The 12,044-nt window shown below is 59.1% G+C and overlaps 1 protein-coding gene across 3 annotated transcripts in view; it reads left to right on the top strand.

Moving 5' to 3' along the window:
• MAD1L1 (mitotic arrest deficient 1 like 1) overlaps nt 1-12,044 on the top strand; it is a 304,019-nt gene that overhangs the window by 209,784 nt on the left and 82,191 nt on the right. For all 3 annotated transcript variants that reach the window (XM_039226020.1, XM_039226018.1, XM_039226019.1), the window contains exon 15: nt 2,854-2,944. In XM_039226020.1, coding sequence (XP_039081951.1) covers nt 2,854-2,944 — 91 coding nt within the window. The remainder of the gene's footprint in view (nt 1-2,853; nt 2,945-12,044) is intronic.

The following is a 12,044-nucleotide window of genomic DNA, read 5'->3' as shown; positions in this document are numbered from 1 at the left end:
AGAAACTGTTGTCAAAATCTCGGGCTCTGATTGCGGGCCTGCGCATTTCACCTCACGTTTCTGCCAGCTTTGCTGCATCTCTGTGGAAGCTGTCTCGTGGGTGCATGAGTGTTCACGATGGTTCTGCTGGTTTTCTCGGTGTTAGTGGCTCACGTCTGTTTGCCAGTCTTGTCAGGAGTGACGTAATGGGGGCTCTGCTGCACCTGCGTGGATAGCCTGTGTTTAACCAGGCATGTAGACCGTTCACGTGTCCTGTGGCGGCTGGTATGACCGGGTCTTGTCGTCTTACTGCGTATACTCGGCTCATCGTGTCCTCTTTGTTTTCCGTTGTCCCAGCTTCTTTCTAACTCATTGTGTGTGTTTCATTATTTCATTTTATTTCCTTTTTTTGGCTTATCGGCTGTCACTCCTTGTTACTGCAGGGCCTGTTGTGGGGTGCATCTTCCGCTTACCACAGTCTGTATGTGAGGGAAGTTACATCTTCCCTGACATACAGCCTCCCAGCTGCACCGTCTGGTTTTCCCTCGAGCCTCTGCTATGTGTGTCCCACGTTCTGTTTGTATTTTCATCTTAGACCCCAGTACGTTCTTGTTAGTTTCATTTCAACAGCTAATCTTATTAAAAGGTAATAATCCCCTTCCATTCTCGGGTGGAACGTGTGGTGTATGTTCACTGTGGAATATGACTCGGCTGTAAACAAGGATTGAGATCTTGGCATTTGTGACGACGTGGATGGACCCAGAAAAGTATGATGCTAAGTGACTGAAAACAGGAAAACAAGTGCCATCTGATCTCACTGCTTCAGGGAATCTAAAAGAAAAACAAAAGAACTGTACAATCAAGAGAAAGCAGAGACGACGCACAGATACGAGCGGGTGGGGGATTCAGAGTACAGACCTTTGGTTATGATCTAGTAAGTCATGAGCATGTGATGTCCCGTACAGGGAGTGCAGCCAACAGCACTGCGGTGGTTGGTGCAGTGACAGACCATGACTGGGCTGAGCGTTCAGTGGTGTCTGTAGTAGTGCGCAGGCACTGTTGTACGCCCGAGACACGCGATAGCAGATGTCAGCCGCACATCAGCTGCAGTTAGCATCCCTGACATCACGTGTTGGCCCAGGCAGTCACGGGCTCTGCTGCACCTCACTCCTTTATGGGGCCCCGCGTCTCCCTCTGGTGTCCCCACCCTGCTGCTGGAGGGCTTCCCCTGGCCCCTCGTGGAGCGGGTCTGCTGGCGACATGTCCTTGCCAGTTTTGTTTGTCAGAGAACGTCTTTTTTTTGCTTTTGTGAGTATTTTCACTGGCAGTGGAATTCTGGGCTGGTATTTTTTAATTTATTTCAGTATTTTAAAGCTTTTCCTTCTGTTTCTCACTTGCATTGTGTCTGATGAGAAACCTGCTTTGTTCTTCTGTAGGTGCCATCTCTTCCTTCCACTGGTGGCTTTTTGAGCCATTAGATTAATCCGTGCACTGGGGCCACTTCCTCTGTGGGCCTTGTGCTTGGGTTTGCCGATCGTCTTGGATCTGGGTTGTGCTCATTGTCCAACCTGACACTTTTCCTTGCAGTGTCTGCCCTTCTCTCCCTCCCACCCTTTCCTTCCAGGGCTCCACGCAGGCTGACGCTGTGCTCCATGAAGCCGCCCGTGCAGCTCGGTGACAGTCTTGTCACTCTCAAGTATCCCTTTCCCTCTCTTTCACTTTGGATCGTTTTGGGTTGTTTTGTGTGTTGGTTTGTGTTGTTTTTTTGCTGTGGTCTTCCAGTGCGTAGGCTTTCCCCCTGCAGTCTGCTCTGGTGTTAGCCCGCCCAGTTTGCCGGTGGGGTCGGGCGCTGGGGCGCACCCCTCCGGGAATTGTCTTGCTCGTGGCTTCCGTGTGCTGAGCTGAGCAGCGGGTGGTTGTGATAACCAATTTAATGTCCTTGGATGCACCTTAACGCTGAAGTTCATGGTGGGTTTTGATTGATTGACTGCTTTCCTCATTATGGGTCATATTTTCCTGGGTCTTTTAATGCCTGCTAGCTAGTCTTTGATTAGTTGGCAGACATTGTGAATTTTGGCTGGTTTGATTCTGAATGTTTCTGTATTCATAGAAATCTTCCCAAGCTTTTTTTTTCAGAGATGCATTAGGTTTCTTGGAAAGAGTTTGGTCCTCTCGGATCTCGTGTGATGTGCTCTGCCGTCCTAGAGCACTTCTCCGCCTAGAGATAATTATCTCCACTCCTGAGCCAAGACCTTCCTGAATAATCTATGAAATGTGAGCTTTCCATTCCAGCTGGTTAGGGGGAAGGCCCTGTTCCTTAGCCTGTGTCCGTGTCGGACACAGCTTCCTGGACAATCTTACTGATTTTCAAATGATGTGAATATAGTGCTTTTCAAAAATTAAACTTGAAAATGAAGATGAAACTAGGCACTTTGTTACTGTGAGCCGAAGCCGGCCATATGCCCAAGTCAGCCCCTAGCCTTTGTGTCCCGGCCTGTGAAGGAGGAAGGACTCTGCACAGCCCCTCCGGTCCTGCTTCCCCACCTACTTCCCTCCCCAGCCCATGGCTCTCTTCAGCTCACTCCACAGTTCTGTGTCCTCTGCAATACATGCTCATGCGCCCTGGGAGTGGGCCAAGAGCACAGGACACGTGCAGGTTCCCACCTGTGCTGCCCCTGGCTGGCCTTCTCCCTGCCTCCCTTGAGTTGTGGTCCATGAGACCCCTGGCAGAACGCTCTTCTTCAGAAGGAACATGGAGGCTTCACCCCGCCCCCAGGCCTGAGTGTGCCCCACCCCCGCCCCGGCGGGACAGTCCCCGTGAGAGTGGACACACCAGCTGCGGTGTGTGTGCTGATGGTCTGGCTCTCCTTGCAGGTTGAAGGTTGAGGAACTGGAGGGGGAACGCAGCTGCCTGGAGAAAGAGAAGAAGACGCTGGAGATGCAGCTGGAGCGGCTGACCCTGCAGGTGCGTGCTGGCGGGCGGTCTGGGACACGGCTTCCCTGCCCTCCTGGTGTCTCCCTGCCCCGCTGATGCCCGTCTTCTGGTTCTCCAGGCTGCGCGAAGCTGGGACCTGCCTCAGGCGCCCTCGCAGCAGGGCATGTGTCTCAGAGCCCGGTGGGGAGGGTGTCCTGCCCGAGGCCCCGCCCCGCACCCCCATCTGTCCTCCTCCTCCCTCCCTGCACCAGCTTGGTCCGTGGCTGGTCTCTGTGTGGCCGGGTGCGTGCCCAGGCCCATCCCCACTGCCTGCAGCCGGGAAGTCGCAGCTCTGTTTCTGCTGTTGCACCTTTATGTTGTTTTTCATTTTTATCCTCCCATCCAAACTGTTCCATGGCAAGAAACCTGCAGGTTTGTGATTGCCTAGATTTTGGACAGGCCATTGATTTTATCTTGACACCTATTAGAGGCAAATCAAATCTCTTTTTTATTACCGATTCCTGGAGCTGGGGAAAGTGACAAGTCTGATGAAGCGAGGTGCCGGGAGCCGCGGTCGGCGGTGCTCAGCTCTGGGACCCACACGTCTCTAATTGGGCCACGGTCTCAGAATGGAGAGCTGGGCTGTTGGCAGGTCGGCCCGGGTGGCCGGTCAGGGGGGCCCCGTCAGAGCAGGGTGGGCGGGCATCTTTCCATGTGTCCAGTCGGACACAACCTGCGATCGGGGCTGATGGCTCCCTGGGCCCCGGGCTGGGGCACGGCGAGTCCTGCTGAAATCCTTCATGTCCCTGTGTCCCGCCTCTGGCTTCCAGGCCTTTTCCATGGAGCCTGCCTTGTGGTAGGCGGGGCCGCAGAGGAGAGGTGCTGGTGAGCGCCCTGCCTGATGGGCATTCACCACCTGCCTCCTGGGGGTTGGGGAGTACGCCGCAAGCCCATCTCTGGTGTTTCTCCCTGAGAGGAGCCCTCCTAGCCAAGGGGCTGGACTCCTGCCACAGGGGGCAGGTGGTGTCTATGTCCGTGCCTGTGGGAGCGATTTGAGGGGTGCCGTGTGGGAACAGGCCCCCGTCACGCTGAGGGCTAGACACTTGTGCAGTGATGTGGTGGTGCTCCCTGAGCTGTGCCACGGCCCCAGAACAGGGGAGGCAGAAACTTCTAGATAACCACGTGCTGCCGCCTCACCTGTGCCAGGTGGGTATCCCTCGGCCACTCGTGGGCACCCAATTCCCTCCCCCTGCTTTGAGTCTGGGGACCATCTGCTGATCCCACAGCGGTCCATCATCTGCCTCCATACGGCAGCAAGAGGAGGTTCATGCTGGCCCCTCTCTAGGTTCCTGGTTCTGGCACAAATCCAGGAGGGCCCCTCAGATGGGGCTCCTGTCAGGGGGGCCGTGGGCACTCGGGGATGCCACCAGGGTCCCCGTTTCCTGACTGGTCATCTTAGCTGTCATAGCCACCACCAGCCTCTGCCGTGCGCCGTCACTGCCACACAGTCTCTCTGTATCCACAGTCTCCCGACACGGATCCCCTGAGCAGGAAATGTTCGTTCAGGGAGGGTCCGTAAGTTGGCCGAGGGAACCCAGCAGGAGAGGGCTTCAAGCCCAGTTCCCTTGCAGTCCCAGGGCCACATCCCTGACAGCCCAGTCGCTGCTCTCAGGTGTGCAGCGTCAGCTCTGGGGACCCCTGGTCTGCTCCCCGCCCTCCCCCCACCCCAGGGCTGCCCTGACCCGGGTCTTTTGGGCGATGCTTTGGGTAAGTGAGGTCGGCACCCCAGGGCTGAGCTGACTATCCCAGAGGACAGGACACTGGCTTTGTCAGTGACCGTTCATTCATCTCTGACCCAGATGCCACGCACGTGTCCAGCTCACAGAAAGCACCTGTGAGCTCAGGGCCCTGCTGGGGGCACAGGGAGATGGGGCTCTGCCCCAGACCCCTGACCCCCGACCCCCACAGCGCAGACAGGAATGAGGGTGGCGACTCAGAGCAAGGTGGGGGCCGTGCTGCCCCACACAGTGGACCCAGAATAACTCGCATGTGGCCGAGGTCTAGGCAGCAGCAAAGTGGGTCTGAAGATGACTTGGACACATGGATGTGAGGGGCATCATGGGGTCCTCAGCTCAAACACTGTCCTGTCCCTCGGCTGGGGTCCCAGGGGCGTGTTGGGCTTTGCCATCTGAGCCCCCAGTACATCTAGTACAGCCTTTATAATGGGGTACGATGCCCACATGGGGCTCCTGGGGAGATCAAATGCCACATCTGGCTCCATATGGCATTCAATAAATACTCACATCCACCTCATGCCATTTACCGTTTTCCCCATCATGAGGGCAATGCCTCACCCCTTCCTCTCTGTGTCAGGGCTTGGGAGGCCCCAGGAGCACGTGGGTGTCATCCCTCCTGCCTCCCTGTGAGGCCCCCGTCTCATCTGGGACATGCTCAGCAGTGCAGCCAGCCACAGTGGGCAGGGCAGGGGACCTCAGCCATACCCCAGTGTGGCACGGGTGGTCCCGTGCAGACTCCCTCCTCTCCGTGCCCTCCTACCCTCCCAGGAGAGGCTTTGAGATGGACTGCTTCACAGAGGATTGATGAGAATCAGCTGCGGTGTGACTTAATTGGGAACATATGCTTGGAGAGGGAGCCACTAGTTAGAACTTCTTGTAATTAGTTCACAGCTGGCTGGTAAGGCAACAGCTCCTGTCCCCGCGCGGAGCTGGGCGTGCGCCTGCCACACTGTGCCCTCTGGGCGTCCAGGCGGGGTGGCTGGCTGTCCCCACATCCACCTTGGTTCCCCGAGTGCTCTGCTGCTGCAGCCCAGGGCGGCGGGCCTCCACCGGGGGTCACAGACACCTCTTCTAGAGACCGAATGGGTCGGATGCATGCAGCGTTTTCCAGGCTGGGTGAGAGCAAACCACCGCGTGTCCAGCCGGAAGCAGGGCAGGTCTGTGCTCTCGGCATGGCTGCAGGAGCCAGGGGCCCCGGAGCACACTTATGGCGAGCTGGTGGCCACAGAGCGGGAGACGGCCGGCAGCCGCAGCCTCTGCCCTCTCTGCCTGGGTGCCCGCCCCATGCACCCCTGTACTGGCCTTAGTTTCCCAGAACCAGGGGAGTGGTTGAGGAATGGTGGCAGGACTCTGGTCTCTGTTGCCCTGACGCGGACCTGCCCTCTCCTTCAGGAAGAGGGGGGAGCACACACTGCCTGTGGGCCCGGCCTCAGGCGGGCCGCTTCAGCTAACTGGGTGAGAGCACCCAGCCGGTGCCTCACGTGCCAGTTGAGCATGGCTACCACCGCTGCCACTGCAGTCAGTAACGCCACCGTCCCATGTCTTGCCTTGAAGGGGACAAACGTGCCCTTCCACATTTGTGTCTCTGATGGGTCACATTTGGGGGCTGATGGCAGCAAGCCACCTGCGGCTCCCCGCGCACCGCCGAGAGGGGGCCGGCCTCATGGCGGCCCTGGGCCCAGGAGATGCTGGCCCGGCCTGGCCGCAAACTGTGCCCATCTGAGCACAGATGAACGGACCCCACAGCGCAACCCGCTTACCCACCACCCACATCCCAGCACAAGCGCTTTACTGTGGCGCCGTGTGATGCCGCCCCTCTGCCATCCATCAATCCTTTTAACTTTTTTGATGCGTTTTAAAGCAAATTGCAAACATCTGCAGCCTTCCCTGTAAATGCCTCCGCATGCGTGTAATCAAGCAGAATTCATCTCTGGGGTTTGAGCCCACGTCCCACTGCCCCTCAGTGTTGTCTGATTACGATGCTCATTCAGGCAGGTGATGGTCAGGGGTGGGTGGAGGTCCCAGTCTCCCCCAGCCCAGCCCTCGTGCCAGTTCCCCCGCGGCAGGGTGGGGCTGCCCAGAGCCAGCCGGCAGTGCCGCGCAGGAAAGGGACCAGACTGCAGCCCAGTGACATTTGAAATAAGCATCTTTTTTGGAAATGGAGTGGGTAGAAAATTGCTGGGTTGCCTGTAAGCGGAAAGCTCACAGTGCCTGTGGAGACGTCCCCGCTCCCGTCCCTGCGTCACCAGGCAGGCAGCACTGTCTAACCATACTCTCCCGGCCTTTACCTCCTTTCCTCTTCCTGAATATGGGGGGCGGGGAGGGCTCTTCACATCACGCCGTCCTCTCCCCATCGATGCTGTGATGACCCCCCCAGGTGCTCAGTGGTTTCTTCTCACCTGCGGTTCCTCCTGCCCTGCCTGGGCCCCCGGGGATGGACCACCCCCATGCCACCTGCTCCCACCTGTTCCCCTCCTGCTCCCACATGCTCCCACCTGTTCCCACTTGTCCCCATCTGCTCCCCCCTGGCCCCACCTGCTCCCACCTTCAGGTTCCTTCTGCCTGGCCTGGGCCCCCCGGGGCGGACCTCCCCCATCCCTCCTCCTCCTACCTGTTCCCACCTGCTCAAAGCTGCTCCCACCTGTCCTCACCTGCAAGTTCCTCCTGCCCGGCCTGGGCCCCCTGTGAGTGGATCTCCCCCACCCCACCTCTCTCACTTGCCAGGAAGCCATGAGCCCAACACAGGCCTGACCTCTGCTTCTCAGAACCCTCCTGCCTTTGACTGCTCCCCTGTGGACTGTCTGGCTGCTGCCGCGCCCTTGGGCACGTCTTGTCCCTGACCGGCCTGCTGTCCGCGCTTCTGAAATGCGCTCTGGGCATTGCTTCCTGGAGGGGCCGAACCCCACAAGCTGCGTGTTGAGGACACATGGGCATAGCGTGAGTCCCAGAGATTGCTCTGGGGCTGAGGAAAGGGCGGATATCGCCAAGGGTGGGCTCCCTCAGTGTCAGCCGGGTGACCAGGGCTCCGGGGTCCTAGACAGACGGTGGCCGGCAGTGGCCACAGCTGGCCCCTGGCAGGTGGCGCTGATCTCTTCTGTGCGGGAGCTGCCCCCTCCTCCCCTGCGTCTAACTCCCTGAGGCTCCTCCCTAGGACCTCAGTCACTGGGGAAAGGGGATACCTGGGGTCACAGAAGCTGGTGACCGGCTGCAGGGTGAGGAGATCATTCAGTTACATCCCCCAAGTCCCAGCACGCCTACCTGCTGCCACGAGCCACACCTCCATCCCCTTAGCAGAGACCCAGGCCTCTGCTGCCCTGTTGGCCCCCTCCCCGCCCTGAAAGCCTGGGCGGCCACGTGAGGACAAATAGGGCCCCGCCGCCATCCAGCTGGCTTCTCCCTCAGGGCCGCCGTCGTGGCCCATGGCCCCAGCTCCCATGTCCTGGGGCACCCCAGCCCTGCCCATCCTTCGGGCCCAGCTTGGGCGGCGCCTTCACGCCACCTCTGGGACCCGTCTGCAGGTCAGCCCTCTGCACCGTGAGCTCTGAGGGCAGCAGCCGTCCCTGGGTCAGCTGTACACACCAGCCTTGGGCCTGTCTCTCGGCCCAAGCGAGTGGGGCACACGGGGGCGGGTATGGCTGCTTGGCCTCCGAGTCCTGTGGAGGCTGAGAGGATTAGGTACGTGAAATGCTCTGGGTTTTTTTTCCTAACGTGTTCTTAGTGCCCACCCCCTCTTACCTCCAGAGATGGCCTATTTTCAAACCATCCTGTGCCTTGTTTTTTCATGTCCCGTATCTGGGAGCTCTCCTCACTTCTCTCTGGGCTGTGAGCTGCGTGGCTTTGCCGTGCCATGGTTTACTCCACGGGCTGCCTTTTAGTAGCCACGCAGGCACTGTCCTTCCTTTCTGTGGTCCTGAATATGGCTATGGCATACGTCCTGTGTGTCACATGTCCATGTGTGCAAGTGTGTGTAGAATAAGTTTCCAGAAGGGAGATTATAATGGGATCAAAGGGTACCTGCACTTTTGTTAGATTCTGCCAGACAGCCCCTCACAACGGTCTGTCTGTGGCCACGGCCCACACCATGGGATGGCACTGACCTAGGAGAGTGCCGATCCCCCACAGCCTGCCCATGAGAGGGAGCATCTTTGAACGTGTCTATGTGTGTGTCCTCTGGCGTCCAGCTTTCAAATGGGCTGTCAGTGCCTGTTGACTTCTTGGTGCTGCCGTGTTGTCAGGAGTTGAGGTGCTTTTAAATTGTGTGTAGGTTTTCCCAATTGATCGTTTGTCTTTTGATTTCATTTGAGGCATTTTTTACCAAGAAGGTTTTGATATTTACATGTTCATGTAGGTGTATTCACCTCCTTTTCCGTTCTGGCCTCAGCTGGTGAGGCAGGTCCTCCGCAGAGGCTTTGTTTTTCACTGTTGACCTGTGGCCGATGTGGTGTTCCGCAAGCTCTGGTGTGTTAAAAGGGATGAAGCCTGGCATCAGCCTGGTTCCCAGAAGGGGGTCCTCTCGGGGCCCTGGGACCGCTTCCCAGAAGCCTGTCCTCAGTGGCGTGAGGTCCGCCCCCTAGGGTCGCGATGCCCACGTGTGGCTAGGTGTGGGTTGCTCTCGGTGATGATGCGCCCCCTCCCCCCGCCCCATGACTTGTCCGGCAGAATTTTCCAGGTACCTTTTATGTTTACATGTCCTTTGGGATGAATTTATCCCCCAACTAATTTAGAATTTGTTAGGTTTTACAAAAGATAAAACCCAGGGACCAGACGTCAGTCTTCTGCACGGGAATGTTTGCAGGGTCCTCTTGACCCGCCACTAGAACATTTTATGGCTGTGTGTTCATCTGGCACATTTCTCGTGTCATTCCCCTCCAGGGCGGGGTCTTTGGTCTCACCACCATGCATGCACACGCGCAGACCTCGGGCTCCGCTCAGGAGGCGTGTGACCTTCCTCGTGGCGGCCGCGGGTGCCCCTGCATACCAGAGTGAGCAAGCAGGCGCGTGCCCGGGACCTGTGCTCTCGCACGTACGTGTAAAACAAGGCGCTTCAGGAAAGAGACTGAGCCTCCCTTCCCTGCCGCGGCGCCCGCTGCTCATGTTTATTAACGCGGGGGCTAAAAACAGCCGCCTCGCTGATGTGCACTTGTGTGGGGACATCTCCATGCGCACTGATTTCTCCTGATTTTTTATGGCAGTGGCGTGTCTGGAATAGCAAGCCCGTTCCCATCTCACGAGTGGTGCCAGCCAGTGTCTCTGAGGGGCCTCAGACCCCCAGACTGCCAGCCTGGCCCATCGCGTGCACAGGGGGCCCGACAGCACCCCGAGGCACCCTGGAGCCCCTGCCTCAGGATAGGCCTCAGGACACTGGGCCTGCCCTGCTCTGCTGCTAGCCATATGCGGGCGGCCTGGCCTGTGGCCACGTCAGACTGCGTGCCTACCCCTCTTCACCTCCACGTGTTCCTCACCAGGCCTTTAGATGCATAGATGAGGTACCCGGCGCCCTACAGACCCGGACATGAGAAGGGTGCCGAAACGTCATACGTAATTGTCATTGTCAGGGCGGTCGAATTTTCCTTAGGAGGGACCAGCAGCGTCTCAGCAGCCATGTGAGGCAGATGGCCAGAGGGCAGCACGTTGGCCGCGCCTCAGGACCGCCTGCAGGTCAGGGGCAGGGAGGGCAGGTGTGGCCTCATGCCTGGTGACCCCCCTGCGTCCCTCCTGGGACTGAGCCTCTGGGGCCCAGCCGGGGCAGGCCTGTGGTCCTGACGCCAGGTACAGGGCCTTTCTGTGACAGCCGCTTTGCCATCCAGCCAGGGAGCACCCGGACCACACAGCTGGGACGGGTAGAGGTGCAGCCAGCTTCAGGAACTCTGCCCCTGGGCGAACAGCACTCCTGGCCCCTTCTTCCCCGGAAAGCCAGCACCCACCAGTACCCTAGATACATGTTCCAGCCTGCTCCCACTCCCATTCCCCTGACCCTGGCCTGGGCCACGGCTCCTACCGCATGGGGCTCTGGACACTGCTCCCCTTGGAACTCGCCTCCCATTCCCGCTGACTTTGCCCAGCCCTTGTGGCGGCTGTGTCACCTCATGGAGACGTGCTGGCTCTCAGCCTGGATGCCGGGGGGAGCCCAGCTGGGGGCATGGCTGGCAGCACCTCTGCCCCGGGGGGATCTGGCGCACTCCCACCCGCCCTTTCCGTGGCACCGTCCCCAGGGCCCACAGAGCCCGGCCGCCTCCGGAGGACACCCAGCTGAGCGTACAGACACACCACGTGGGTGCCATGGGCACTGGGACCAGATAGCAGGTGCCGTGGCAGGAGTCAGGTGCCCCCAGGATGAGACAGGGGTGGCAGGGGGGCTCCTCATGTGGGCACACATCCCCTGCTCTGGCCCCTGCGGCAAGATGTGGAGGTGCTGCACACAGAGTGCTCAGGTGCGCCTAGTGGCAACAGAGGCACTCTTCCTTGGTGCCCGCATGCACGACTGCTCCATGGGCACCTGCACTGGCACTTCGAGACGACAGGGTCCCCAGAGCACATACCCCCCCGTCTGTATGCGGCCCTCCCCTTCCCCTGGTGTCCGGGCGGCTCTGCCCCCTCCCCTCCAACTTCTTTCAGGAATGTTTGTGGGAACACAGAAGGGGCTGCCCCAGAGGAGCCCCGTTTTATGAGAGAAGGTGCCGGGGTTGCAGTCATCAGCCCCGCACAAAGGAGCTTCAGGCAAGTCTTTTCCAGGCGCCACGCTGGTTTCCCTCCTTTGTCTCTACCTCGTCAGCCCTGCCTCACCCCCGACTGGCTCCCTCAGACTCAGGGGCTCCGCTGGGGCACGAGGTGATATTTCAGATTCAGGCAGACCCAGAGCTTAGGGTCCATGGTGCTTTCTGAACGTGTCCCCAGGGTGGTTGGCCAGAGGGAAGGATGGAACCCCTGGGCTGAGCAGCGGTCGTTAGGCAACTCCGGCGCCGGGTGTGGGATGCCTGCCACCTTGCTGGGCTCTGCTGTGTGGGTGCTGCTCTAACCTGGGGGCAGCAGAGGCTGAGGCAGCCAGGTCCCCACTTGGATGAGCTTGTGTTTGGTGGGGAGACAAACCACGGGCTGAGTGCGTCTGTGAGCCTCCCTCAGGGAGACACCCAGGGAAGGGAGCAGGCCATTGGGAGGGACTCAGGGCCACTCAAAGTCCTGGCAGGACCACATGCTTTGGTGTCCTTCTGTGGCATAGAGGACAAGGAATGTCACTATCCCAGGACTTCCAGGTGTGTGTGGCCGGGCAGCTGGTTGTGTGCAGGCAGAGGAGGGATGGGTGCCCCACTCAGTCCCAGGACCCGACCCGTCTTGCCACTCCATCTCCAGGATGGGAG

The sequence above is a fragment of the Hyaena hyaena genome, unplaced genomic scaffold (assembly GCF_003009895.1).
Source record: "Hyaena hyaena isolate Hyena2069 unplaced genomic scaffold, ASM300989v1 scaffold_20, whole genome shotgun sequence".
In the NCBI taxonomy this organism is placed as follows: Eukaryota; Metazoa; Chordata; class Mammalia; order Carnivora; family Hyaenidae; genus Hyaena; species Hyaena hyaena.
This window is presented reverse-complemented; position numbering and strand designations above follow the sequence as displayed.